The sequence below is a fragment of the Diceros bicornis genome, chromosome 2 (assembly GCF_020826845.1).
Source record: "Diceros bicornis minor isolate mBicDic1 chromosome 2, mDicBic1.mat.cur, whole genome shotgun sequence".
Classification (NCBI taxonomy): domain Eukaryota; kingdom Metazoa; phylum Chordata; class Mammalia; order Perissodactyla; family Rhinocerotidae; genus Diceros; species Diceros bicornis.
In genome coordinates this window covers 31,814,823-31,842,533 of record NC_080741.1, presented here as the reverse complement: position 1 = coordinate 31,842,533, position 27,711 = coordinate 31,814,823, and the positions used below count along the sequence as shown (strand labels likewise).

The 27,711-nt window shown below is 38.6% G+C and overlaps 1 protein-coding gene across 7 annotated transcripts in view; it reads left to right on the top strand.

The window, feature by feature from the left end:
* NEK10 (NIMA related kinase 10) overlaps positions 1-27,711 on the top strand; it is a 218,789-nt gene that overhangs the window by 148,362 nt on the left and 42,716 nt on the right. For all 7 annotated transcript variants that reach the window (XM_058553999.1, XM_058553994.1, XM_058553988.1 and 4 more), the window contains 4 exons: positions 149-362; positions 18,104-18,284; positions 18,377-18,463; positions 19,951-20,005. In XM_058553999.1, the coding sequence (XP_058409982.1) occupies positions 149-362; positions 18,104-18,284; positions 18,377-18,463; positions 19,951-20,005 (537 nt within the window). The remainder of the gene's footprint in view (positions 1-148; positions 363-18,103; positions 18,285-18,376; positions 18,464-19,950; positions 20,006-27,711) is intronic.

The window sequence follows — 27,711 nt, the reverse complement described above, 5'->3', positions numbered from 1 at the left end:
CTTGGATTCAAAACTATGCTTGATGTCCATCTTGCCTCAGATTCTCTTGGCTGCAAACACTATGATGGACACACAGTGGAATTTAGCCACACTCGTGGCCTGGTCCCCACATTGACCAGAGTGCAGTGATTAGCTTATCTTCTTTTAGGTGCCTCACTCCTGATGCAGAAGCCCGCCCAGATATTGTGGAAGTCAGCTCCATGATATCGGATGTCGTGATGAAGTATTTAGACATCTTATCTACATCCCAGCTGGCCTTGGAGAAGAAGCTGGAACGGGAACGCAGACGCACACAGAGGTATTTTATGGAAGCCAACCGGAACGCAGTCACGTGTCACCATGAGCTGGCTCTGCTATCTCATGTAAGTGCAAATCTTTCAATCTCTTCATGATGTTTTCTGATAGGCTGTTTGAAGTTGTTCTTTCTTGTCTTAAGGAAGATTCATCTTAAGTTAGGAAAATATTAATTGCTACATGTAATATTTCACTATTATATAGTTACATGTTTGCATCCACTTCTATATCTTATAATTAAAATTAAAATAAGTCAGTATAACTGATTTTCCAAGGAACTAACCGTAATTTATTGTATATTATAAAACCAGAGGTATCAAAAAGATCTCTTAGCAATTCTTTGAATTTATGTTATGATCTTTGTATAAATAGTGAATGCTTATATATAATGTCTTCAGCAATCTGATTTTGGGAATATGGATGAAAATGTTGTGTGTTAATTCAGAGAAAAGAGTAATATTTGCTTAAAGTGTTTTCTTATTAGTCAGTGTAATTGCTTTCATTACACTTTGTGTTGGTAATAATGTCACCATGCTTCAAACTGGAATATGTGCTTTTATTTTTCTTGTCGGTAACTGTTATATTATTTTGATATTGAAGTTTATTTCTGAGCATAGCTTGAAAAAGGGATGCCAGAGCTACAAATTTCACAGGTGCAAGTGACTGTGCCAGTGATGCTCTTGTTGCTGTCTCTCATTTTTCGTCTTCTGTGCCTTTGTTGGATCATGACTGTGACCCATCCTTCGCTCATGCTCTGGGCTCCCCCAGCAGGGATCTAGGAAGGGACCCTTTAATCCAGTAAACATTCTTTTCTTCCCTCCCAGGGTGGGGGGCCCAAGGCAATAGGGTCATAACGTCCATTCTTGGTTAGGGTACCTCGTCGTTAAATTCCTTTCCAGGACCCTCAAGACCTGCTCTGCCTCATCTAGGAAAATTGTATGAAATGTTGGTCTCAAAGAAGAGGCAGTCCTGATTTCTTGAATAACAGCATTTCCAGCGAACTCCTTTCTTTTTAGAAAGAAAGCATTACTGTTTGGTGGTTTTGTGTTGACGTGCTTGGAATCCAGAAGTTGAAAATTCAATATAGTTTTCTTTTGGGGGAAAACTAATCTTCATTGCCTTAAATGCTAAGCCCAGCTGTAATTTCACAGAACAATCCATGGTAATTATCTAAGGCCTCGGTTTACATTTAGGAGCATATAACTTGGAGTTGTAGCTTTTGTGGGCACAGTTAAATCTTATACACAGGGAATAAGAGTGCACTTTGCTTGTTATTTTACTAGCTGACTTCATAAAAAGTAAGCAACAATGAGAAACACATCATTCTATGGATATCATGTTGCATTCAGAGTATAATATTTCCAATAAACTAAAATGTAAGAGATTTAGCCATTTCTATATATCTTAAGTATTTGGAGCCTTCTATTAAGTTCTGCACTGCAAAGCTACTTAGCCAATTTCCTGTTGGATATAAGAGAGTCGGTTTATGTTAGATTCATGTAGCTGATGTGGGAGTGGGTGGAGTTAGTTTGAAATCTAACAGCAGAAATCTTCTTATCTTTAGCAAAATACCTTGAGAGGGACCATTTTATTTATTTATTTATTTTTACTTTCCAGCTTTTTAAAAAAAACTCTTTATGGTGGAAAATTTCAGATATTTATAGAAGTAAAGAGAGTGTTTCGTGTACCCATACGCCAGCTTCAACAATTTGCTACTTTGGACCAGTTGGTGTCATCTCTATGCCCACTTACTACCCACTCCCAAATCCAAGATACCATGTCATTTTATCCGTCAATATTTCAATATGTATTAGGAGGGCCATTTTGACTGTAGAAATCTAGTTCTCAGACCATGACTGGGTAAAACAAAGGGAGAAATCTACAGTCAATGAGGGAGTTTTGAGGTTCTAGGGGCTCTTTACTCATCTATAAACGAGGAGGAAAATATTACCTATTGCAGAAGGCAGTAGGATTAAAAGTTAATGTATTTGAATATACTGTGCCAATTAAAAAGTGGCATAAGTTGTAAGATAGCATCAATTATATAAAATAAGCAATGCTTGTGTTAGAAGAATAGTTTGTTGATGCAACTTGTTAATCTAGTACTAACTGGTCCATTAGTACTAAATCCAGGTATGTTATTCTTGCGGTTAATAAATACTTATTGAGCACCTGCTACTAGCCAACCTCAATGCCCTCCTGGAGCATTCAGTCTTATAGAGACTGTAGAGAAGTGCTTCACTTCAAAGCAAAGTTTATATTACTATTTTAAAGAGCCATAAAATAACTTCTTCTCTTGCACTATTTTAGGTATACTGATAATTTTTCATTTAAAGATTAATCAAATGTTAACTAAAAGGATAAAATGCAGCTTTATTAAGGAACTGAAAAGGAAATATGATTACAAAGACAGCATGCAGTTGATTGGCATTATCTTCATTGTGTACCAATTATTATTTTTTAAAACTTATCTCTATGCCATCGCTGGCAGAAAAATTATAGGTGTAAAATTTTACACTTGTTTTTTTCTTAAGCAGTATTATGATATTATGATTGTTTCATTTCAAATATAGTGGAATGTTCTCCCAGAGCAGTTAATATCAATAATGCAATTTACACAATCCAAAGATAAATAATAGTCAAAGGAAAGAGAAATTAGTGGGTTTAGTAAAACTTTATGAATTCCCAGCACTGATAAAGAGATCTACTGTGAATTACTGAAATTTTGCAAATAGTGGGTAAGCAAACAATTAATAAGAAACATGAAAGGCTCCTGTCTCATGGGGTGTATGCTATTTACTTTCACATGTTAGCTTGTTCTTAATTATGGCAATTTTCAAAACAGGCTAGTGAAGACAAATATTATTATATATATTTCAAAAGACAGAGACATCTTCACTAATAAAGTTCATTCCTGTGTACTGCAGTTTACTCGCAATGAAAGTGAAGCAAGACTTTACTTTTTGAAGAATGTTATGCTTTCTCATTTTTCTAATTCAAAATAAGAGATCATAAGGAGAGCTCAGAGTCAAGAATGATAAGAATCAAGCAGAGAAAAATGAAGTGCCATTTTTCTTAAATGTGTAATAATAAAATGTTGAACCATAGAGGATATTGTGGCATTATAATAGTCAAAATCATGATTGGCGTTTTGGCACTGTACACAATGCATTAAACACACAGAATAAGTCCTCTTTAGGTATTATCTTATATTCCAGACGGAAAAATTGGTTACAGACATTTCTAAAGAGTGTGCTGCTTAGATCTTCACTGACAAATACAAGAATGAGTGTTTAAAAAATCCAGCCTGGAAAAATCTGGATAATCAATGGAAAACTTCAGTTTCATTCAGATTATTGAGATTTTGTGAATCCGGCTCTAGACTAATATTAACATGGGTGAATAAAGCATATTTCTACGTGTGCAAATGGAGCAGAGTTCACTGTCCCAGGGAGACTGAAGAGTAGTCATGAGAGAAGTATGTTCTTGCAGTGTGACTTTTTCTTATTTTCTCTTCCAGCCCTGGCCTCTTAAATTTAAATGTTCTACTTCTCTTCTTGCTCTTCCCTTGAGTGAGCTCCATCCAGCTCTATGGTTTTTTATTTCATATGAATTTGGGTAAAAATTGGTTGTGCAAAATAGGAACTTTATTTTCTATAATCATATATCATTTTGTTTTGAACCCTGTTCCTGCTGATGGCAGAAAAAAGTGGATGTAACCATTATCATTTATATCAGTCTCTTTCGGTCTTAAAGTTTCTCTCCCATTTCAAGGATTCTCCTCTCCATTTCCTCCTCCCAAGATGGCAGCTGGGTGCAGGAGGAAGCTTAGGCATCCCTGTGCTGATGGGAGAGGGCCAGGGGCTCTGCATACTGCCACCTTCTGTTGGCTCTGCTGACTTTAGGTGAGGTGAACCCATCTCTTTGGCTTTGGGGCACCTACCTTGGCGTCTTTGGTTTGAGCTGACTTTTCCGTGGACCCCCATACAGTGATGACCTAGTGACCTCATCAGCCAGCACTACAGCCATCTTCTACATTCCCACTGTGGCACTCAGGAGCTTTGGATTCCCCCACATTCCATACGCAGCCCATGGGGAACTAACTGGGAGTGGGGGTCACTATGTCAGCCCCACCAAGCCAGGTATCTTCTTCATCTTTTCCTGTGCTTTTGTCCTAGGTGCCAGTCATTCAATTATCCATTCAACAAATATTTATTGAGTGCCTATTAGGTTTCAGGCACTATTCTAGGTGCTAGGGATACCACAGTGAACACAAGGTGTCTACCCTCATGGGCCTTATGTTAAAATGACCATAGTATATATTAGTGTGATGATGATCACGAAACTTCTCTGAAGCTTCCAGTCTTTTCTGGCTGCACCTGGATTTCTCCCTCAAACTCTCTGTGTGTTTCTACCAATTGCCCTACTCCACTCCCAAGGTTCACCTCTGCTGGAGAGGGTGTGAGGAGGAAAAACAAAGATGCTCGCAGCTGCCTTCTCATCTTCTATCCTCCTATCAAGCTCCTTCTCTAAGCTTCAGAAAGACTTCCCAGGCCTTAGTCCGCTCTGCCAAAAGCTGCCCTTCCTTCATGTCCTTCTCTTTGCTGAGCTATTCTTCATCTAGGCCTTCCCTTGGGTTTATAAGCCTCAGCCTCATGGCCTGGTCTCAATAGTAAAAGGCTCTGAGAGGAAAAGTATGCAAAATTTTCTAAGAAGGCAAAATACATTGAGATGTGTTTTACAGCATAATTCCCACATCCATTTTCTGAAGACCTCCAAAGCTACTTGTCTGATCTCAGCCTCTCCTGTGTGCCAGACCTAAATTTTGAACTGGACATTTACCTGTATGTCTAACAGGTACCTCATACTCAGGAAGTCCCACAGTGAATGAATTGTCTTCCCTTAACCCAGTCACGTTCTACACCTCATCACCTTAATTGGAACCTTGACGTCTTCTTCAATTCACTCTGCCTCAAATCCTACATCTATTTCATTAGCAAGCTCTTACCAATTCTATCTTTGAACTGTCTGACAAATCCATCTTATCTTTTCAATCTTCATTCTCATTATCTCACATTAGATCATTGCAATATCCAACTTCCTTGTCTCTAGTTTCTCCCTCACCCCTAGCAGTAATTCAGTGTACGACCTCTGCACTGTCTACAAGGGGTCCTTAGGAAATGTGTGTGTGTAGAGGGAGTGTCATTTTGTTTATCACAATGACTTTGAATGCTACTGGTACTTAAAGGGCAGCAGCCAGGGATGCTAATATTATGTCATGTGCAGGACAGTTCCACACAAAATGTGTGAAGCAGAACCAGTAGTAGAAACGTAGTCAGAGATTAATTGCAAGGAATTGGCTTACATGATTGTAGGAGCTGGCTAGGTAAGTCCAAAATCCATAGCACAGCCTGGCAGAAAGGGCAGGTTGGAACTCTTGGGCACTGGCTGAAACCGCTATCCACAGATATAATTTCTTTTTCGTCTCAGAGAAACCTCAGCTCTGCTTTGATGACCTTCCAAATGATTGAATCCGTTCCACCCAGGTTATCTAGAATGATCTCCCTCCTTTAGCCATCCTCTATGATGGATCTCTACAATCTCTACCAAGATGATCTTTCAAAAAATTGTATCTGACTTTGATAAATTATCTCATGCTTAAGATGATGGGTAAATGTTCATATAGTCAGTTCTAGAAATTTACTCTAAGCTTTTGGTGAATTAAAAAAGAAAGATTTCTATGATGATCTGATATTATCAAACTACTAAAATATGGCACACATAATTATCATCTTAAATTCCATCTACTTTGGGAGACAAGGCAATTAGTAGAGCACTTATCGGCAAAGACTATTTTCTATATTCACAAACTCTTCATAATTTCACTTCTTTGTTGTGGAGTTCTTATTGTAGTTTTCTAATACAATCTGTATATGTTCTTAGCAAACTCTATTGACAAGCACTTGAAATTTTTCTTAAATTCTCAAATATCTTTCAAGTTGACCACTTAAGAATTGAGCAGATATACAAGCACCCGATTCTCATTTTCTTAGTGCAAATTTTAAAAAATGTTGTGCTATTTATTTATCTGAGCTGCTTTATTTTTATTATACCATATGTCATTTACAATTGCTGAGCACACCAGTAAAGGCGTGTGTCTGCAATCTTCTGCTAAGAGATTAAATTAAGCCATGTAGAAAATGATGTATTTTAAAAGGACAATATTTCTGTGAACATCTTTGCTTTTATTGTCTGGTTAATTGTTGGCTGAATTTCCCCCAAGGCTGTGAAAATGCAATGAGTAATGATGCAGTGAAAGAAGTATCAGGAAAAATCATGACTTGTTTTGGAAACATTCATACTTGTTATGTTTTAAGAAAATAAAGCAATGCCTTATCAGCTCCTGCACAGATATATACACAATTCATACATCCATCCTACACCACCCCCCTTTTTATTGAGATATAATTTACACAGAGTAAAATGTACAAATGTTAAGTGCTTAGTTTAGTAACTTTTTTTTTTTATTGATGTTTTAATGGTTTCTAACATTGTGAAATTTTGGGTTGTACATTTTTGTTTGTCCATCACCATATATATGACTCCCTTCACCCCTTGTGCCCACCCCCCACCCCCCACCCCCACTGCCCCTGGTAACCACAGTCCAGTTTTCTCTGTCCATGTGTTGGTTTATATTCCACATATGAGTGAGATCATACAGTGTTTGTCTTTCTCTTTCTGGCTTATTTCACTTAACATAATACGCTCCAGGCCCATCCATGTTGTTGCAAATGGGACGATTTTGTCTTTTTTTATGGCTGAGTAGTATTCCATTGTATATATATACCACATTTTCTTAATCCAATCATCAGTCGAGGGACACTTACGTTGCTTCCACTTCTTGGCTATGGTGAATAATGCTGCAATGAACATAGGGGTGCATAAGCCTCTTTGGATTGTTGATTTCAGATGTGTTGGATAGATTCCCAGTAGTGGGATGGCTGGATCATAGGGCATCTCTATTTTTAATTCTTTGAGGAATCTCCATACCGTTTTCCAAAGAGGCTGCACCAATTTACATTCCCACCAGCTGTGTATGAGGGTTCCTGTTTCTCCACATCCTCTCCAACATTTGTTGTTTTTTGTCTTGGTGATTATAGCCATTCTAACAGGTGTGAGGTGGTATCTTAGTGTTGTTTTGATTTGCATTTCCCTGATGATTAGTGACGTTGAGCATCTTTTCATATGCCTATTGGCCATCTGTATATCTTCCTTGGAGAAGTGTCTGTTCATTTCCTCTGCCCATTTTTTGATCGGGTTGTTTGTTTTTTTGTTGTTCAATTGTATGAGTTCTTTATATATTATGGAGATCAACCCCTTGTCAGATGTATGTTTTGCAAATATTCTCTCCCAGCTGGTTGGTTGTCTGTTCATCTTGATTCTGGTTTCATTTGTCTTATAAAAGCTCTTTAATCTGATAAAGTCCCACTTGTTTATTTTTTCTTTAGTTTCCCTAGTCTGGGTAGGCATGTCATCCGAAAAGATTCCTTTAAAACCAATGTCAAATAGTGTGTTGCCTATATTTTCTTCTATGAGTTTTATAGTTTCAGGTCTCACCTTCAGGTCTTTGATCCATTTTGAGTTAATTTTTGTGAATGGCGATAGCACGTGGTCCACTTTCATTCTTTTGCATGTGGCTGTCCAGTTTTCCCAACACCATTTATTGAAGAGACTTTCTTTTCTCCATTGCATGTTCGTAGCACATTTGTCGAAAATTAGCTGTCCGTATATGTGTGGTTTTATTTCTGGGCTTTCAATTCTGTTCCATTGATCTGTGTGTCTGTTTTTGTACCAGTACCATGCTGTTTTGATTACTATTGCTTTGTAGTATGTTTTGAAGTCAGGGATTGTGATGCCTCCTGCTTTGTTCTTTTTCTTTAGGATTTCTTTAGCTATTTGGGGTCTTTTGTTGCCCCATATAAATTTTAGTATTCTTTTTTCTATTTCTGTGAAGAATGTCATTGGGATTCTGATTGGGATTGCATTGAATCTGTAGATTGCTTTAGGTAATATAGACATTTTAACTATGTTTATTCTTCCAATCCACGTGCATGGGATATCTTTCCATTTCTTTATGTCATCATGGATTTCTTTCAATAATGTCTTGTAGTTCTCATTGTATAGGTTCTTCACCTCCTTGGTAAGATTTATTCCTAGGTATTTTATTCTTTTTGATGCAATTGTAAATGGTATTATCTTTTTGAGTTCTCTTTCTGTTAGTTCATTATTAGCATATAGAAATGCAACTGATTTTTGTAGATTGATTTTGTACCCTGCAACTTTGCTGTAGTTGTTGATTGTTTCTAACAGTTTTCCAACAGATTCTTTAGGGTTTTCTATATATACAATCATGTCATCTGCAAATAGTGAGAGTTTCACTTCTTCGTTACCTATTTGGATTCCTTTTATTCCTTTTTCTTGCCTAATTGCTCTGGCCAAAACCTCCAGTACTATGTTGAACAGGAGTGGTGAGAGTGGGCAGCCCTGCCTCGTTCCTGTTCTCAGAGGGAAGGCTTTCAGTCTTTCCCCGTTGAGTATGATGTTGGCTGTGGGTTTGTCATATATGGCCTTTATTATGTTGAGGTACTTTCCTTCTATTCCCATTTTATTGAGAGTTTTTATCATAAATGGATGTTGTATCTTGTCAAATGCCTTCTCTGCGTCTATTGAGATGATCATGTGGTTTTTATTCTTTGTTCTGTTGATGCGATGTATCTCGTTGATTGATTTGCGTATGTTGATCCATCCCTGCATCCCTGGTATAAATCCCACTTGATCATGGTGTATGATCTTTTTAATGTATTGTTGTATTAGGTTTGCCAATATTTTGTTGAGGATTTTTGCATCAATGTTCATCAGCGATATTGGCCTGTACTTTTCTTTCTTTGTATTGTCTTTGTCTGGTTTTGGTATCAGGGTGATGTTGGCCTCGTAGAATGATTTAGGAAGCATTCCATCTTCCTCTATTTTTTGGAATAGTTTGAGAAGGATGGGTATTAAATCTTCTTTGAATGTTTGGTAAAATTCACTGGAGAAGCCATCTGGTCCTGGACTTTTATTTTTTGGGAGGTTTTTGATTACTATTTCAATCTCTTTACTTGTTATTGGTCTATTCAGATTCTCCATTTCTTCTTGGTTCAATTTTGGGAGGTTGTATAAGTCTAAGAATTTATCCATTTCTTCTAGATTGTCCAATTTGTTGGCATATAATTTCTCATAGTATTCTCTTATAATCCTCTGTATTTCCATGGTATCTGTTGTAATTTCTCCTCTTTCATTTCTAATTTTATTTACTTGAGCCTTTTCTCTTTTTTTCTTAGTAAGCCTGGCTAAGGGTTTGTCGATTTTGTTTATCTTCTCGAAGAACCAACTCTTTGTTTCATTAATCCTGTCTACTGTTTTTTTGGTCTCAATTTCATTTATTTCTGCTCTGATTTTTATTATTTCTCTCCTTCTGCTGGCTTTGGGCTTTGTTTGTTCTTCTTTTTCTAGTTCTGTTAGGTGTAATTTAAGGTTGCCTATTAGGGCTTTTTCTTGTTTGTTAAGGTGGGCTTGTATCGCTATGAGTTTCCCTCTCAGGACCGCTTTTGCTGCATCCCATATGGTTTGATATGGCATGTTATCATTTTCGTTTGTTTCCAGATAGTTTTTAATTTCTCCTTTAATTTCATCAATGATCCATTGGTTGTTCAGTAGCATGTTGTTTAATCTCCACATTTTTGTCACTTTCCCAGTTTTTTTTTCCTGGTTCATTTCCAGTTTCATAGCCTTATGGTCTGAAAAGATGCTTGTTATGATTTCAATCTTCTTAAATTTATTGAGGCTTGCTTTGTTTCCCAACATATGGTCTATCCTAGAGAATGTTCCATGCGCGCTTGAGAAGAATGTGTAGTCAGCTGTTTTTGGATGGAGTGCTCTGTATATGTCTAGTAGGTCCATCTCGTCCAGATTTTCATTTAAGTCTACTATTTCTTTATTAACTTTTTGTCTGGATGATCTATCCATTGCTGTAAGCGGGGTGTTAAGGTACCCTACTATTATTGTGTTGTTGTTGATTTCTCCTTTTAGGTTTGTTAATAGTTGCTTTATGTACATTGGTGCTCCTATGTTGGATGCATATATATTTATAAGTGATATGTCTTCTTGATGTAGTGTCCCTTTTATCAATATATATTTCCCTTCTTTGTCTTTCTTAACCTGTTTTATCTTGAAGTCTACTTTGTCTGATATGAGTATGGCAACACCTGCTTTCTTTTGTTTGCCATTAGCTTGGAGTATTGTCTTCCATCCTTTCACTCTGAGCCTGTGCTTGTCTTTAGTGCTAAGATGTGTTTCCTGAAGGCAGCATATTGTTGGGTCTTGCTTTTTAATCCATCCTGCCACTCTGTATCTTTTGATTGGAGAGTTCAATCCATTTACATTTAGGGTAATTATTGATATATGAGGGCTTAATGTTGCTGTTTTGTCGCTTATTTTCTGGTTCTTTTGCATTTCCTTTGTTTCTTGTCCCATTTGTTTTGGACTGCCAATTCAGTTTGGTTGTTCTGTCTTATGACTCTTCTAGTTTTCTCTTTGTTTATCATATGTGGTTTTGCTTTGATTATTTGTTTAGTGGTTACCTTGAGGTTTGGGCAAAAAATCTGGTGTATGAGATAGTCCATTATCTGATGGCCTCCTATTTCCTTATGCTAAGTCAATTCAGTCACTTTCCTCTTCCCCTTCTAAGTTGTTCTTGTTATACCTTATTCTATCTTGTGTTGTGGCTGTGTGTTTACAGTGATGAGGTTAAATTTATTTTTGGTGAATTTCTTCCTTTGATCTTTGAATTTAGTATTTAAGTGGTTGCTAACCTATTCCGGTAAAGATCTACTATTTTTCTGAGTTTGTCTACCTACTTTTCTCCTTCCTCCAAGCTTTGTGTTCCCTTTCTCTTCTTTTTTTCAGGCCTGAGGGCCTTCTTGAGTATTTCTTGTAGTGGCGGTCTTGTGGCCATGAACTCCCTTAGCTTTTGTTTATCTGGGAGAGTTACTATTTCTCCATCATATTTGAAGGATATTTTTGCTGGATAGAGTATTCTTGGCTGAAAGTTTTTGTCTTTCAGTATTTTGAATATATCATTTCAGTCTCTTCTAGCCTGAAAAGTTTCTGTTGAGAAATCCGCTGAGAGCCTGATGGGAGTTCCTTTGTACGTTATTTTTTGTTTTTGTCTAGCTGCCCTTAATATTGTTTCTTTGTCGTTGACCCTGGCTAGCCTTACCACTAGATGTCGTGGTGAAGGCCTTTGTCTGTTAATATATATAGGCGTCCTGTTGGCTTCGCTTACTGGTATTTCCTGCTCCTTCCCCAGATTTGGGAAATTCTCAGCTATTATTTCCTTGAATAGGCTCTCTGTTCCTCTTTCCCTCTCCTCTCCCTCAGGAATACCTATAATTCTTATGTTACATTTTCTAATAGAGTCAGATATTTCTCGGAGTCTTTCTTCATTTCTTTTTAGTCTTAGTTCTCTCTCCTCTTCCATCTGGAGTATATCTGTATTTCTATCCTCTAAAGTACTAATTCTTTCCTCCATATTGTCAGCTCTGTTCTTTAAAGATTCCAGATTCTCCTTTATCTCCTCCATTGTGTTCTTCATCTCCATCAGCACTGATTGGTTTTTCTTTATGATTTCAATCTCTTTTGTGAAGAAACTCATAATCTCATTGAATTGTTTGTCTCTGTTGTCTCGTATTTCATTGAGTGTTTTTATGATAGCTATTTTGAAATCTCTGTCATTTAGTTTATGGATTTCTGTGTCTTCGGGGTTGATTTCTGGGTGCTTGTCATTTTGTTTCTGGTCTGGTGATTTCATATATTTTTGCATTGTGGTTCCTGTGTTGGTTTTGTTTTTCCTCATCCTGGAAATCTCTGGTTGCAATTTCCACCTGCCGCCACTGTCTGGTGGTAAAGGGCTGTGTAGTCTAAGCCCCCTGTGCTCTGCCGCGGTTTTTCTGCTGCGATCCGCAGTTTTTTTTTTTTCCCCCGCTGCGATCCACGGGTCCAGTCGTTTGATCAGGTCTGCCGCAGATCCCTTGGTCTGGTCTGTCGCGGATCACTTGGTCTGGTCTGCCGCGGATCGCTAGGTCTGGTCTGGTCGGTTGAGCTGCAGAGTCCGGTTTGCGGGGAGGGGGGAGCTCTCTCTTTTGCCCTCTGGGTCCCTGACGTGGGAGGCTTCTCGTTTGCCCCTCTTTATCCGCCAACTCTGGGGTGCTCAGATGTTGATGGTAGCCCTGTGGCTCCTCTGAGTGCTCTGTGCGGGAGTTTCCCACTGGCTGAGAGAGTCCGAAGAGCCGTGGTTTCCCCGCCGAGGGCCGCCCCTCCCCCCTCTCTGGGAGCCGCGTGGACCGGATCGCTGATCTGATGGGGAGGGAGAGGAGTTCTCCTTACCTCTCCCCACTTCCTCTGGGGGCCCAGCACGTTCCGCTCTCAGATGTGCGGCAGTGTGGATCCCTCCACTCTAGCTTTTCACTGTCTGGGATTCCGTTGTTGGTCTGTGACTGTTGCTTTTGTTGTATCTTGTCGGGGGAAGAGTTCACGGGAAAGCTCACTCCGCCATGATGCTGACATCACTCCAGTAACTTTTTTTTTTTTTGAGGAAGATTGGCCCTGAGCTAATGTCTGTTGCCAATCTTCCTCCTTTTTTCCTTGCTTTTCCCCAAAGCCCCAGTAGATAGTTGTATGTCATAGTTGTATCCTTCTAGTTGCTGTATGTGGGTTACCACCTCAGCATGGCTTGATGAGAGGTGCGTAGGTCTGCGCCCAGGATCTGAACCAGTGAACCCTAGGCTGCCGAAGCGGAGCATGCGAACCGAACCACCACACCACCAGGCCAGCCCCCAAGCATCATTTTCTTAAAATGTCTAATCTTTCTCAATTGATTTTACTAGGCATCTTTGTTGAAAATCATTTGAAAACGTATATGTGGATCTATTTCTGAACTCTATTCTGTTCCATTGATCTGTATGTCTATTTTTAGGTCAATACCACAATATCTTGACTATTTTAGCTTTTTAGTAAGTTTTGAAATTAGATTGTATCAGTCCTTTGATTTTGTTCTTCTTTGTCAAGTTTGATTTGGCTATTCTAAGTCTGTTGTATCTCATTAATTTTAGAATCAATTTGCCAATTTCTTCAAAAAAATCATTTTGTAATTTTGTAATTCTATCCTTTTGTAATTTTGATTCTATCCTTTGTTTTAACCTGGAGAAGATCTGCTCAACACCGAAAAATCAATCTTTTATTTCATTTATTCAATAAAATGTATTGAGCATCTATTCTATCTTCTGGTGACTATTCTAGTCTAGTGATAACACAGTGAACAAAACAGCTGAAGACCCCCACTTTCATACTGGGGGAAGACAAATAATAGATAAATAAAAATATATTTAAGTGCTGTGGACAAAAATCAAAGAAGGCAAGGTAACAGAATGTGGTTGGTAGATGTGGAGACAGGCTATTTTACATAGGGATGTCAGGAAAAGCCTCTATAATTATGTGACATTTGAGCAGAAACCTGAATCCATTAAGGGGTGAGCCATGCAAATATCTGGAGCCATAATGGTTTTGGCAGAGGGAGCAGCAAATCCAAAGATCCTGAGGTGGGATCATGCCTGCTAAGTTGAGGGAGCAAGCAGGGAAGCCTGTGTGGCTGAAGTGCAGTGAAACAGGGAGAAACAGTAGGAAATGAGGAGGCTATAGTCTATGGTGTAGACTTGAGTCCACATAGTATAGACTTGAGTGATGTGAGTTTAGAGGAAGGGAGTGACATAAATGTTTTAAAATGATGTATCTGGCTGCTGTGTAGGAGTAGACTGTTGAGAGCCAACAGTGGAATGAAAGTAGTGAGAATGGTTGAGAAGATTGCCATAGACCAGGCAAAAGATGATAGTGACTTTTTTCCTTAATTTTTAATTCTTTCTACACTGCCACTTAATCAGTTTGATATTTGGATGTCATGTGCTGTGTGTGCAATTTAACAAGAATTAGACCTTTCCTCATGTAATTCTGTGTTAAAAAGTGAACAGTTAAGTGGGGTTCTACTTTGTGGGGTTCATGTATATTGTTCATGTCTAATTCCATACTGTTTAATGCCTTCAGCATTGCTATTTTTAAATTGTATTTCTTGGCTTTGAGCAATCTAAATGATATTGGTGGTCTTAAAACTTGACCACCTGATGATTCTCTGTGCATTATTTCTTTTATATGTTGAGTGGAATTACCTGCTTCTGGCCTCCTTTGAAATGCTTTGGGATATATTATCACATACACTCAGTTTTTTTTCTTTTTGGTCTGCAGCCTTCAAACAAAATTGTGGTCAGTAAGTGTTGAGCTAGACCATATCTTCTGTATTTTTAATAAGTGATACTTTCAGATTATAACACTGTTCTCCTCGTCTTTATTAGTATTATTGCTTCTAGAAAACCTGTCTTTGAATTAGGAATAATAGAGAACCCATTGTGGATACTAGGTTAGTTATGGGGTGGCAGTGAAATATTATCAAGTATGATAAACTTGATACTGGAATTTTAGATTGAATTGTAATAATCAATTCATTTTCTAATTTATTTAATTTAGTGACAGTTCATGAATATGTTTTTGTGCTTCTGAGAAGTTCTAATTAAGAGAGTGAATGTCATGATAATAGTGGGATCATAATTATATGCATTTAATTATGTTAAAGCAAAATATTTAGCTTGTATGATTATTTTTGAGAAGTTCAAAGTAAAACAGTAATTAGTATCCAAACTTAAAGAGAACATTTTCCTTTATTACATAATATTTATAAATTTAGCTATTTTCAGGGCCCCAGACACAAGTTTTTCTGGTTTAATTTGAACATATTGCTGTTCTGCTTGATATGAGGGTCACGGGAGAAGGGAAATGTTTCAAGATTTCATAAATGAAGTTAGACAATGGTATCATCTGAACAACTTTGGAGCTAAAAGATTTCCATCTACCATAGTGAAGGACCACACTCCAGGCTTGCGTCATCAACCCACCTGTCTGTGGTGGCAAAGCCAAGTGGCCCAGAGTAAGGTCCTGGAGAGGAGCCTCCCATTGCACCACTTAGGTGAGAAATCCACTCAGCAATGGCCTGGGTCTATATGGCCCCTTCAGCAATCTGACCACACTGGCTAATTTTTTTTTTTAATACTTGGAAATTGAGGGACTAAGTTCATGTACAATAATATGCAGTCAATGATCTGTCTCTTATTTTGAATTTTCTTTGTGCTATCATCCATGAAAAGCATAGAATGTGGTTTGCCACTGAAACGAGATCACCTCAGCCATATGAGTTTCTGTCAAGCACTACGTAGCCCTAAATTTACGTATTTAAGGTCATAGTTATTAAGTAAACAAATGGAAGAAACTGGGTAAAGATATAACTCAAATAGAATATGAATATTTCAGAACAGAAGAAATAGTGCATTGTTTATGGTTCTAAAAGTATAGCTTCTACACGATATAGCTGGTGTTATGCTTTATATTTGTTTCTTGCTTTTCTTTCTCTCTCTCTCTTTATAAAACTAACACTCTGGGAAATTTTAAAAATTGCACTAGTTTTAATAAAATAGGCTCTCTTAATTCTTTCCGTACTGTCGCGGTTAATTTGGGCAATGTCAGTCTGTTACTGTTAGAATAGCTATTCAACTGAAAATGTATTATGATCTGCTGCACACATAAAAAAATTACATTATAATGAGCAAAACTGAGCTAAACATAATTGTGCCTATACCAGCACTGTGACGGGGAGCGTCTTCTATAATGTTGATGATTTCCATATCGGTGATAATTTTATTGTCTGATTTGCATTGTTTTCTCCTTGCTGCCATGTTGATACATAGAGTGTGTCCTTTCCTTCCTAAGAGACGCAGATGCCAAAAAAATCTAGTTAACTCCCTCTCCTACTCCTAGAAAAATATTAAATAATTAGAAAGTAAAAAACCTGACGGTAGTCAAATTCCATCCCCCAAGGCTGCACATTTTTTTTTCCCCCCTAACTCTGTTGAATAGGTTTATGTACTTGCTGGAGGCAACTTTTGAAAATGTCTTCATGGCCTCAGCTCTCAGACTAAAAACATCCAATGTCTCTGCCTTTGGCCAGTGCCTGATGGGTTACAGAGGCATATTATCATTCCTGGGCTGGTCATGGCTAAGACAGATGAGCTCTACAACTTTTCTGATGTGCAAAGGGGAAAAAGGAAGGGAGAAGTTGGCTCCTACTCACAGGCGCATCACCAAATAGTCCCTTCAGCTCTTAGAGCAACTTCACAATGTAGGCTCCCGGATAAAGGGGCAAGACAAAAAACAGAAGTTACAGAACCTACTCCTCCTGTAAGGGAATTCAGCTGCTTTTCTGGCCCTTCTCTCCCTTTGATCTCAATAGCAACTACTTACTGAGCATTTGCTATATGCAAGGCACCCAGGGGTTTAAGAGGGACTAAAATAGCCCCCAATTCTTCAAGGAGCTGAGTTGAATAATGAGTTGGATACTCAAATATTCACAAGGAAAAACTCTAGAAATCACACTCAGGAAAATGTGTCTACAGTGGCATATGGTTTATGGCAAGTTCAAAACCTATATAAATTTTTTTGAAGCAAAATCCGGTAGAAGAGATGATAGAAATAGAGGTTTTAAACCAAAACAAACTACACATTCTACATTACTTCAGCATACCTTCCATGTTTATAGAATCTGAAAAAGCATCTCCTTTAGAATGTGAATTCCCTTTTATCAGAATTTAAGCCAACACCCAATTACCTATGGTTGTAATTTTAGCAGTTGCAAATGATTGTTGATTTGCAGCCCAGCTGGTTCTTGGGTGTTGGTTGCAAGTCAAACTTCCTTAAGTCTGAAATTGCCTGTATGGGGATTCACCACTTCTCCTCGCTCTTCATTTGTTCACAGAAAAATGTCTTCCTCTAATATCTTAACCGCACCTGTTCTTAAGAGAAACAAAGCCTTTGCTGAAATTTTGCTAGTTTTAGGGAGATATGGATTACGGCATCTGATTGCATCAACGCAATAAAAAGTTTTCTTAACTTAAAAACTATCTGTTGTCTTTTTTTCAACCTTGATAGCATTGACACATCTTGAGTGTATAATCCTTATGGGGTTGTTAATGCCAGTTGTGGTCTTTAGAATAGGGCAGGGGATTATTTATTTATAATAAAAAAGCTCATAAAGAGGAGAAAGCCCTAAATTGAATGTTTATTTCTGTGTAAATTTCTAATGACTTCAGTTGAGGATAGTTAGAAAAGAAAGATCTGTAGGTTGGGACAGAAAAAGGAGGAGGACATGGAAGAGGTTGAACTTTGAAGAAATTAAGCCTTAGTTATCCGCTGTGGTGCTGAGAAGATTTGATAGCAATTATTTTTAAAATAATATAAAGGAGACAAATTTTGGCTTAGTCGATACACATCTATTTCTTAGTGCTACAGTTTCTTTCACCAGATTGCACAGACCTTTGTCACAGAGCATCTTGCTACATCCATTCTTTTTGTCCATGGTAACTTGCAGACCTACTTTTTTTGTAGTTATGAACTGAATGGATTCTATGGCAGACATACAAGTGGAACTACTAATGCTACCTCAGCAAAAACTGTTTGTAATGATATTTTAAGGATTTTAATATATGTTCTAATGAGTTTTGGGTCCTGCAGAAGGAAGGGAAGAAGAAGAGGCTATTAAAAATTGAATTTCTCTTTCCAGGAAACCTTTGAGAAGGCAAGCTTGAGCAGCAGCAGTGGAGCAGCCAGCCTGAAAAGTGAACTTTCAGAAAGTTCAGACCTGCCCCCTGAAGGCTTCCAGGCCCCGTGTGGTAAAGAGGAAGACAGGGCCTGTGATGAAATCCTGTCAGATGATAACTTCAACTTGGAAAATATCGAGAAAGGTATTTCTAGTGAAAAGATGGCAGCAGGAATGCGCTCTTGACTCCTTTCTGTTTCAAGGTTCATTTGCTTTTTTTTTTTTATTAATGTGCAGATATATATTCAGAGCTAGATGACGAATTGGACAGTTCAGATAACTCCAGCATTTCCAGTTCAAGCCCTTTGAAAGAATCGACATTCAGTAAGCTTTCTTCAGCAGTTTGTGGGATTCCCGCAGGTAGTGGTTTGGGAGTGATACTTGGGAGTCAAGTAAATGTCATCACATACATAACCCAGTGGTTTGCTTTCTAGGTGCCATGCTAATTAGGACAGGTATGTCTATCACTCTGACAGAACCCAGATGCCAGCCAGCACTGTGGTTTTCCATTGCCTTAGCTGTCAAATGAATGGTTTCATTATTTCTACCAGCAAATGCAGATTCTGACTGGGGAGTGGAGATAACTAATTTGGGGACAGACAAAATAACCACAGGAATAATGGCAGTGACCTTTTTATAAGTCCGTTGATTGGAATTAGAAACCTGGAGAAGAAATTAGTCTTGGTGTAGACTAAGTTTTGCACAATTTTATTTACATTAATGTAAAGGGATATGTTATACTTAAAACACTAAAGTAAAATAAATATTTTAATTGCTTACAACTATGAAAATATATGACACATAAATTTAGTCCATATGTTAATCTTGACTCCTAATTTGAAACAGTAAAGAAAATAGTCACACTGGGATATGGGAAAGAAAAGAGAAGATATATTTAGGTCAAATTTAAAGATTGTAAGGAAAGATAAGATTCAAGTCACTCAACAAATCTGGAACTGGAAGAAAAGAGAAGTTAAAATAGAAAATGGAGAGAAAAGAATACTTCTTTTAAAAGAGTAAGTTGATGGAATATTAAATAAGATAGACAGAAATACTCTGAAATAAAGTATAAATCATTCCCTTTCATCAATGACTAGATGATGAAAATCTCATAAAAGAGGGTTTAAAATAGTCTCCCTGAGGATCTAAGTAGAACTCTAGGGATTTAGCTTCATTCTTTGTCCCTTTCCACGCTTAATTGATCCATCAAAATGGTGATGACTAAATGTTCCAGATTTCCTGGGACAATCTCAATTTCCAACACTCTGCTCTGTTTTCCCTGTACATTCCTGCCTGCTAGATAAAATGTCTTGATTTGCAATTGAATATTACATAGGAAAAATATTCAAGCATCTAAAGATATGTAGTAAATTCTGGCAGCAGTTAATTACTGACTGTTTTGAGATGAATTCAGTGTTGTATGTCCTGGGTAGCAATGGTGGGGATGGTCAGCGGGGAAGTGAGGGAAGGAGAAGTCGTACCCCTAAATTTGCATGTGATAACTTGTAGCTGTGTTGGCAGGGCTTTGGGGTGATCATGGCATAGATGATATTATTGTACTTTGTTAGCTATTAATAATGGAGTTTCTTTGTTTAGCACCTTTTCTTTGGAGAAAGGCCCTTAAACAAACCTGTCAAGTAAATAGTAATTTGCAACATTATACTTTGGCTGATGCTTTCATAAATGAAGACAGTCTTCATAGTATGTACAATTGCTCAGATAATAGAATGCAGCATTGTTTTTTAAACAAATAAATAAATAGAAGATTTGCAACAGGAAAATGTAAAGTTATTTCTGTTTTCTTGTTTCAGGCATTTTAAAGAGAAGTTTTAGTGCTTCAGGAGGAGAAAGACAATCCCAAACAAGGTATGTACAAATTGAGCTCCTAGAAATATGTTTGGACTCTGCAGAGCTGAGTTATTGGTAGCTAAATTGAAACCTGAGAGCTGGGAGTTACATGGGCACGTGGTAACAGAGGCTGTTAGCGCCCACCCTCCTAGACTGATTGTAGATTACCAAGCAGCACATTGGAGAGAGTACTAAGCTTGGACCTGGACTTTAGTCTAGCTTTGTGATCTTCAGCCAGTCTAAGTTAGTCTCTTTGAGCTCAAGGACAGACCAGGGAGGTAGGGCAGTTGTGCTCCATGAGGTCATCTGGGGCCCTGCTTCCTTATGTCTTGTTCCTCCACGTCCCCAGGGTGTAGGTCTCATCCTCATGGGAAGTGTGAGAAATGTGGAACACATCACATCTACATCCTAGCCAACAGGAAGTAGAAGGGGGAAGTGGAGACACACCTCTTCCTTTTAATGATGTGACCCAGATATTGTGCTCATCACTTCTACTCACTTACCATTGGCCATAACTTAGTCATATGACCTCATCTAGCTACAAGGGAGGACCGAATATTGGGGATTCTGTTTTAAAAGGAAGAAATTATTATTTTGAGACAATTAGCAGTTTCTGCAATAGTTATCTCTTGGGCTAAAGACTAAAATGAAACTATTAGATTTGGCCTTTTGTAAGTCCCTGGTGACCTTTGTCAGAGCAGTTTCAGTGGCACTGGGTGAAGTTGGCTGGAGCAGAAGCCTGATTGTGGTGATTTTAGAAGTGACAAAGGTAAGGATGGGGAGCAATTGAAGAAAATGAAGAGTGAGCTGGGAAAGTTGGCTGGTGGGAGATGTTTGATGCAAAAACGCCATCTAGAATCAGGATGACTGCAGGATGGTTGGCACTGAGGAGAAGCCACCAATGTAGAGGAGAGATTGAAGAAGGAAGAAGATAATTGATGGTGTACAGTTGCAGAGTAGCTTGGAGACAGAGAGTGGGCCTGGGAACGATGAAGGGACAACCCCTTCTCTGTGTCTGAAGAAAGGGAGGCAAAGAAAAAATCAAGTTAGAAAAATAGAGAAGAGGGATATTAAAGAAGATTATACTTGGTGGTTTCTGCTTATTAGATGATATTCATGGTCACTGCTGAGAGGATGGTCTAGATTTGAGGAATGTGGTCCACTAGGAAGAACCAATATAGAAATGGACAAGGAACGGAGCAGGGACAGGCACAAGGACTGCCAGACAGCTCTGAGGCTAAGGCACCAGTTGAGGCTGGGAGCACATGTAAGTGGCAGTGCCAGTCAGCAGGCTTCGGAGCTGTGGGGGACCCTGGCTACGGAAGTGGCTAAGTTCATGTGACAAAAGGCTAGAGCTATGAGTGTGCCTTATCAGTCAGGCCTTTTGCATGCAAGCAAAAGAACCTGACACTGGCTGACTTATGCAACAGAGGGGTTCTTTAGAAGGCTTTGGGGGGCTCACATAAGTAGGAACCCAGAGAATCAAGTTTAATAAGGGATAGGAGCCTGGTCAGCCCCTGAAGTCTGTGGAGGAGGCACTCCTGGCAGTCTTGTAAAGGCACTGATGCTGGGCTAAACGAGCTCCCAGCTCATTCTTTCCGTCTTTGTGTCACCTTTCTTAGGATTCAGTGTCCTGAGAGAGAGTCAGATTGGCCTGGCTTGGATCAGGGCCCTATTTACTGCTGTGGGGAGAGCGGAGGCTCCTTGGTTGACAGCCACTTCAAGTCCATCAGGGGGCTTTTGCTGCAGGGAGCCCATGTGGGTGCTGAGTAGCCCAAATGGAACCATTATCCACTTCTGGGTTTGAGGGTGCCGGGAAAAGCATAATAGAAATGAATTCCAAAATGAGGAACCTACCTAGCAAAATTATGAGGAGTTCAGTTAGGCGGCAAAGGAAGGTTCATGTAGAAAATCATTTTTTGTTTAGTTGAAGATACGACGTCGCTGCTAACATTGTCTTTTCCACGTGAGAGTCAGGAAGGGTTAGGATGGAGCCTTTTAATTTCCCAACTCTTTTCCGGTGGTGCTAGTAACAAAAACCCAAGGAAAACCTATCAGAGTCATAATCTACCAGAAGGGTCATCGAGGAAAGTCTGCAAGACCTCATCATGTTCGTTAGTGGGCTCAAGTGCAGAGAAGTGGCGGTTAGAAGTAAAGGAGAGAGTGGAGGAAGGAGAGACAGTCCAAAACCCTAAGGAGAACCAGAACGGGCGATTGTGGAGACTTGGACCTGAGTTAGAAGACCCTTGAGGCATCACAGGGATTGCAGATCCCTCCCGTCCCCCGTCTCTTGCTTCTCATCCCCAACCTACCAGCTCTGCTTCCGCTTGCCACAGGCAGGGAAGCCACACACAGGAGCCTGGAACCATGGGTGCTCCTGCTCACTCAGCTCGGCAAGTGAGGGGCTGGGACTGGGAGATGTGAGCCTGGCTGTGGAGCGGGGGTCTGCATGGTCCATGGAGTGGGTGTGTCCTCCCCAACTCTGGCATCAGGGCTTCTTTACCTTAACCGCATCATGAGATCAATAGACTTTTGTGAGCTGGTCTGGAAATCTGTCCACTGCCCGGAACAGTATTTGCATAGGAAAATGTTCCATGTGCTCTCCCCCAAAATAATTAACAAGTACACTTTGGAATCTAACCACCCCCTTATAAGGTTTGTGATTATTTATATTTTTAAGAACATCATCAAAAGGCTTTTTCTCTGGGGCCGGCCCGGTGGCGCAAGCGGTTAGGTGCGCGCGCTCCGCTGCGGCGGCCCGGGGTTCGCTGGTTGGGATCCCAGGCGCGCACCGACGCACTGCTTGGTAAGCCATGCTGTGGCGGCGTCACATATAAAGTGGAGGAAGATGGGCACCGATGTTAGCCCAGGGCCGTCTTCCTCAGCAAAAAAAAGAGGAGGATTGGTGGATGTTAGCTCAGGGCTGATCTCCTCACAAAAAAAAAAAAAAAAAAAGGCTTTTTCTCTATTATTAGGTACTTTATTCAGTGATCAAAAATTGCTTGAATGTGTAGAGGAGATGCAAAACAAGTATTTTACTCCAAAAATAAATTATGACGTATGGGTGTACTCCCCAATTAAGAGAATTTTATATTAAAACAGAAATTTCTTAGCATTTAGGAATCTTAGTGTTGCCAAGTAATTCTAGTTCTTTTTTTCTAAAAGGATTCATGGAAAATTGTCTTATTTGCAAGAATTCAATTGGAAACATATGTACTATATGTTTTAGAGCCTGAAATGGTTTTTAAAAGCTAGTCATTATCTCAACATTTTATAGCAAATTGGGTAAACTGGAATCAACAGAAAGGGGAAGTTTAATCTGAGGCTCACTGAAGCAAGGATATTACAGAGTGGGCTTTAACTTGGGGTTAATGACCAATTCAACAGGTGGAGAATAGAAAATGGCCATTGAGGCCGATGAATCAGAAGGTGCATACATAGATAAATAGATGAATAAATCCTGAGCTAAAATAACATTTGCAAAGCTCTGCTGTGTGTGAGGTGCAGTGTGACATGCCAGCAGGGAACACAGGTTGGTTTAAGACAAGCTCTCTTCTCAAGGAACTCGCAGTGTAATGGGGAGACAAGGACAGACTTGAGAAGAAAATAAATGACAAAAGACAGCCAATGATTCATGCCAAATTAGAGGGGAGAAAATAACTTTTTGACTTCCTTCCAGGTAATTCCCAGAGCTTCACTGAATTAAAAGGAGACAACTCTAAAACATATTTGTAATTCTTTAAAAGGCATTAAATAAGGCTAAAGTTATCTGCAATCTAATTTGTTTAGGACTTTCCTAGGTTTCTTGGTTTATCTGTATGAAATGTAAACCCCTCCTGCAAAATATTTAGAAGCTAAATGAGAAGTTAGAGTATAAAAGAAGATAGCAGAGCTACAAAATAGAATAAAAATAATTTGAAAATCAAGCCTGTAGAGAGTTTTGCCTATTCTGTGCCATGTATTGAATGGTAGAACAGTCACAGTGACGCTCTGGGCAACTCTCCACCTTAGGGACACTTTCTGGTTCCTAAAACAAGGGAGTTGGTCCCAATGAGAAAAAGCCACAGAGAAGTGCATACTTGACCTGAGCATAGCTTCCAGAGTTTAGAATTCAGAGTTGACCCTGGTTAAATAGTACACAAAGAAAGCTTAAGCATATACTCTCAACTTTGGTCACCTCAGGTATCAGGAGCTAGATTTAAGCCAATAGCCTGCTGAAGAACCAAGGTACCTCCCTAATAACTTGAGATAGACTTTCTTGGGCAATTGGGCCAGGCCAATGGATAAAACATGAGCAAAAGAAACTAGGAAGGGCAGCTCCATCCTCCTCAGAGAAGTACTGAAGTCTCCAGGCTGGTAAAAGGAAGCATGATAGACTGGAAGGCACCCTGATGATCCAAACCATCCTCAGACGATGAAACTTTTTTCAGGAATATAATTAATGACAAGCCCAATTAAGAGAACCAGCCCCCAACTCTTAGAAGTCCATGTTCCTTCTTTGAACTATTTAGCGGAAGTCACATGAAGCCAGCAAATAATTCTTTTGGGCTCCTTATCTAATTAGTTAGCTCTTCTGAAGATGTAGAACCTGTGAGATAATTAGATCTGACTTACATTTAGGTGCCATCTAGTAAATAACAAAAGGCAGGAGAAAATTAACTTCATGGTGTATTTTTTATATATTGCTTTTAATGAATGCCCACAGATCATGTAATGATCTATTTTAATGGCTTTTCTTGAATGAGAATCTGAGAAGTTATTTTGTTTTAATAGCTGCAATGAGGTATAACTCACACAAAATAAACTAACATATTTGAGATGCGAAATTTGATAAGTTTTGAGGTTGCATATCCCAGTGAAATCACAATTAAGACAGCAAACATATCCATCCAAAAGTGCTCGTGTCCATTTGTGCCCCTCGTTCCTGCTCCTCACTCCCCACCCCGGCAATCATTGATCTGCTTGCTGCACTATAGATTATTTTACATTTTAGAATTTAATATAAATGGAATTACATAGTACGTACTCTTATTTGTCTGACTTCTTTCAGTCAGCATAATTATTTCGAGATCCGTCTACGTTGTTTTGTGTATCAATAGTTCATTCCTTTTTATTATTAAGTAACATTCTATTGTATGGATATACCATGGTATGTTTATTCCTTCATCTGTTTATGGACATTTGAATTCCAGTATTTAGCTGTTACAAATAAAGCTGCGATGAACATTTGTGTCTTCATATGAACACATACTTTTTTTCTTTTAAATACCTAGAAGTGAAATGGCTGAATCGTATACTAGGTGTATGCCTAACTTTTTAAGAAACTGCCCCACTGTTTTCCAGAGTGGTTGTACCATTTTTACGTTCCCAGTTTGAGAGATTTGAACTCCACGTGTATATTGAGAGTGGTTGAAGTGAATGATAGTGTTTGTGGAAATCATCTTTAATTTTGATGTTTGTATTTCTGAAATCATAGGAATGAGAGGGAAAATGGAATTCACTTTTCATGGTCAAACTCTCACAAAATATTATCTACTTTGAAATAATCATATGAAATAAACATCCTTGTTGTTAATGTTTGTTTGATGTTTTGTACACATTGATAGAGTTAGCCAAAAGCTCGGTTGTCAAGAAAAAAGCAATTAAAAATTCAATAATTAAGTCTTTCTTTGAAATTTCCAGCTTTAATCATTTTCAGTGATCTAAGTGATGTAAAATATTCTGCCTCCATTACTACTTACTAGGAGAGAATTAAGAATGGGCTTGACCTTTACCAGTTTCTATGTGGGTTTTACAGTCTCACTGAGTATTTACATTGATAGTTTTAATCCAAAAACTCATAGCATGTTATTTCAATTTACAAATAAATTATCCTGTATAGTGGAATTTGATAATACACACAGGGGCTTCAACCTCTTTAACTATCATACACTCAGGTCCTAGGAAGCTTTGGTCACTGTTTTTTGCCTTTCTCAGAAACATCTGTTGATTCATTCAATTAATATTTATTACTGTGTGCCAACACATACCAGACATACCATCTTTGCATTCCCCGGGGCACAGTGTGTTGCACATAGGTGTCAATCCATAAATACTTGTTAATTAATAGATGAATGATTATTATCTTAGCATAAATTCTGTATCTCTCACTGTAATAAGACTGAAATCTCACCTACTGGCTTGAACCTACAGCCTTAAGCCTGTCACAGCTTAAGGACCCCCCCCCCCCTTTTTAAAGATCCTGTTGCTCAGGCAACAAGATTTCTCTGTGCCTGCTTGCATCCTGTTGCCAAGGCAACAGGGTATAGTTGGCAGGCTGGTTTGAGACATCGGATGTTTCAGTATCAGAGATGCCTGTGGTTCACAACTTGTTTGATAAATCAGTGCGTGCATAATTGTATTCAAGGGTGTGCACCTGACTTTAGTCTTCATATATAAAGATGACTGTGGATGTTTGTGACCATCCAATATCATACATGTGAGACCTGAAAGGCCCTTGTGTAATCTCCAGACCTTTGGATCTTGCCTCCTGTTAGAAGAAGTCTTGATTATTTTGAGTAGCAGCTACTGTCTACTCCCACCCCTTTTTCATAGTCCATATCTAGTTTTACTTAAATTGGATAAATACTGCTTGATCACTACTTACCAGAACCATCCTGGCCTATCTGCCCATGTCACAATCAAGCAGTCTTACAAAAAACCATTTATTGTCAGTAAGACCACTTTTTTCCTTTCCTGTGACAGTTCTAAACTTCTATGGCTGATAACTCATTTGTTTCTAGCTGTTATTGAAGTATGAGCGGAGAGCCACAGGAGCATTCTACTGCTTTCCTGAAGTGATACCAACTCCATTAACGTTATACATAGATGAAAAGCCCTTATTGAACGCGAGAACTCAACCCTACATAATGTCGCTTGTTCACACAGGATATGTTTATGAATGTCACTACCTGAAAGAGATTTTCACACCATAAAATGCTAGTTAGCTCAGATGGTATGGTTGCAATAACCTCAGAAGGTGTTATCTTAATACTGTAAGCCAAGCCTCTCATTTCATAAGATTAAATATTTCTTCTTTTTATCAACATCAGATAGTATTGACTACTTTTCACAATTGAATTAAATTATGTAATGCACTTACAATGCGTGAGAAATTATTTCCTTGGTTCAGAGACATTTAAGAGAATTTTAAGAGATATAAAGTTCTAGAACAGGGTCCCTGTCCTTCATGGCCAGGACTCCTCTGACAAAATAATTATCCAGATAACTTACCCTACACTTGAATTAATTCAGTGAAAAGTTGATTTAGAAAATTATGAAGCTAATACCTCCAGTCTCCACCTTTTATGTAGTGGTTTGGGGTGAAAGTTGTAGGCTGACACTAATATTCAGTGCTTCAATTTCTGTTTTGGCTTATGAATTCTGGATGAAGTCACACCAGATCTGAAGACAGTTGCAAGTGATGACCTTTTAAAGAATTCTTTGAAACCTTCCATTTCTCTGAAATTCTGTTTCATCAGCCTGAAGTGCTATTGGTCAATGCCCATTTCAAAACTTTTAGAGGATGCAAGCTTTATTATGTTAAGCCTTTTCACCATAAAACATTTCTGGAATGTTTTCTTGGTGTTAAACCATTTCTGTCTATTTTCCAGCTTGCACTATTATGGGAAACCATCTTCTGCAGCCATAACGTTCTCTTGAACGTTTGTTCAACCTGGTTCAAT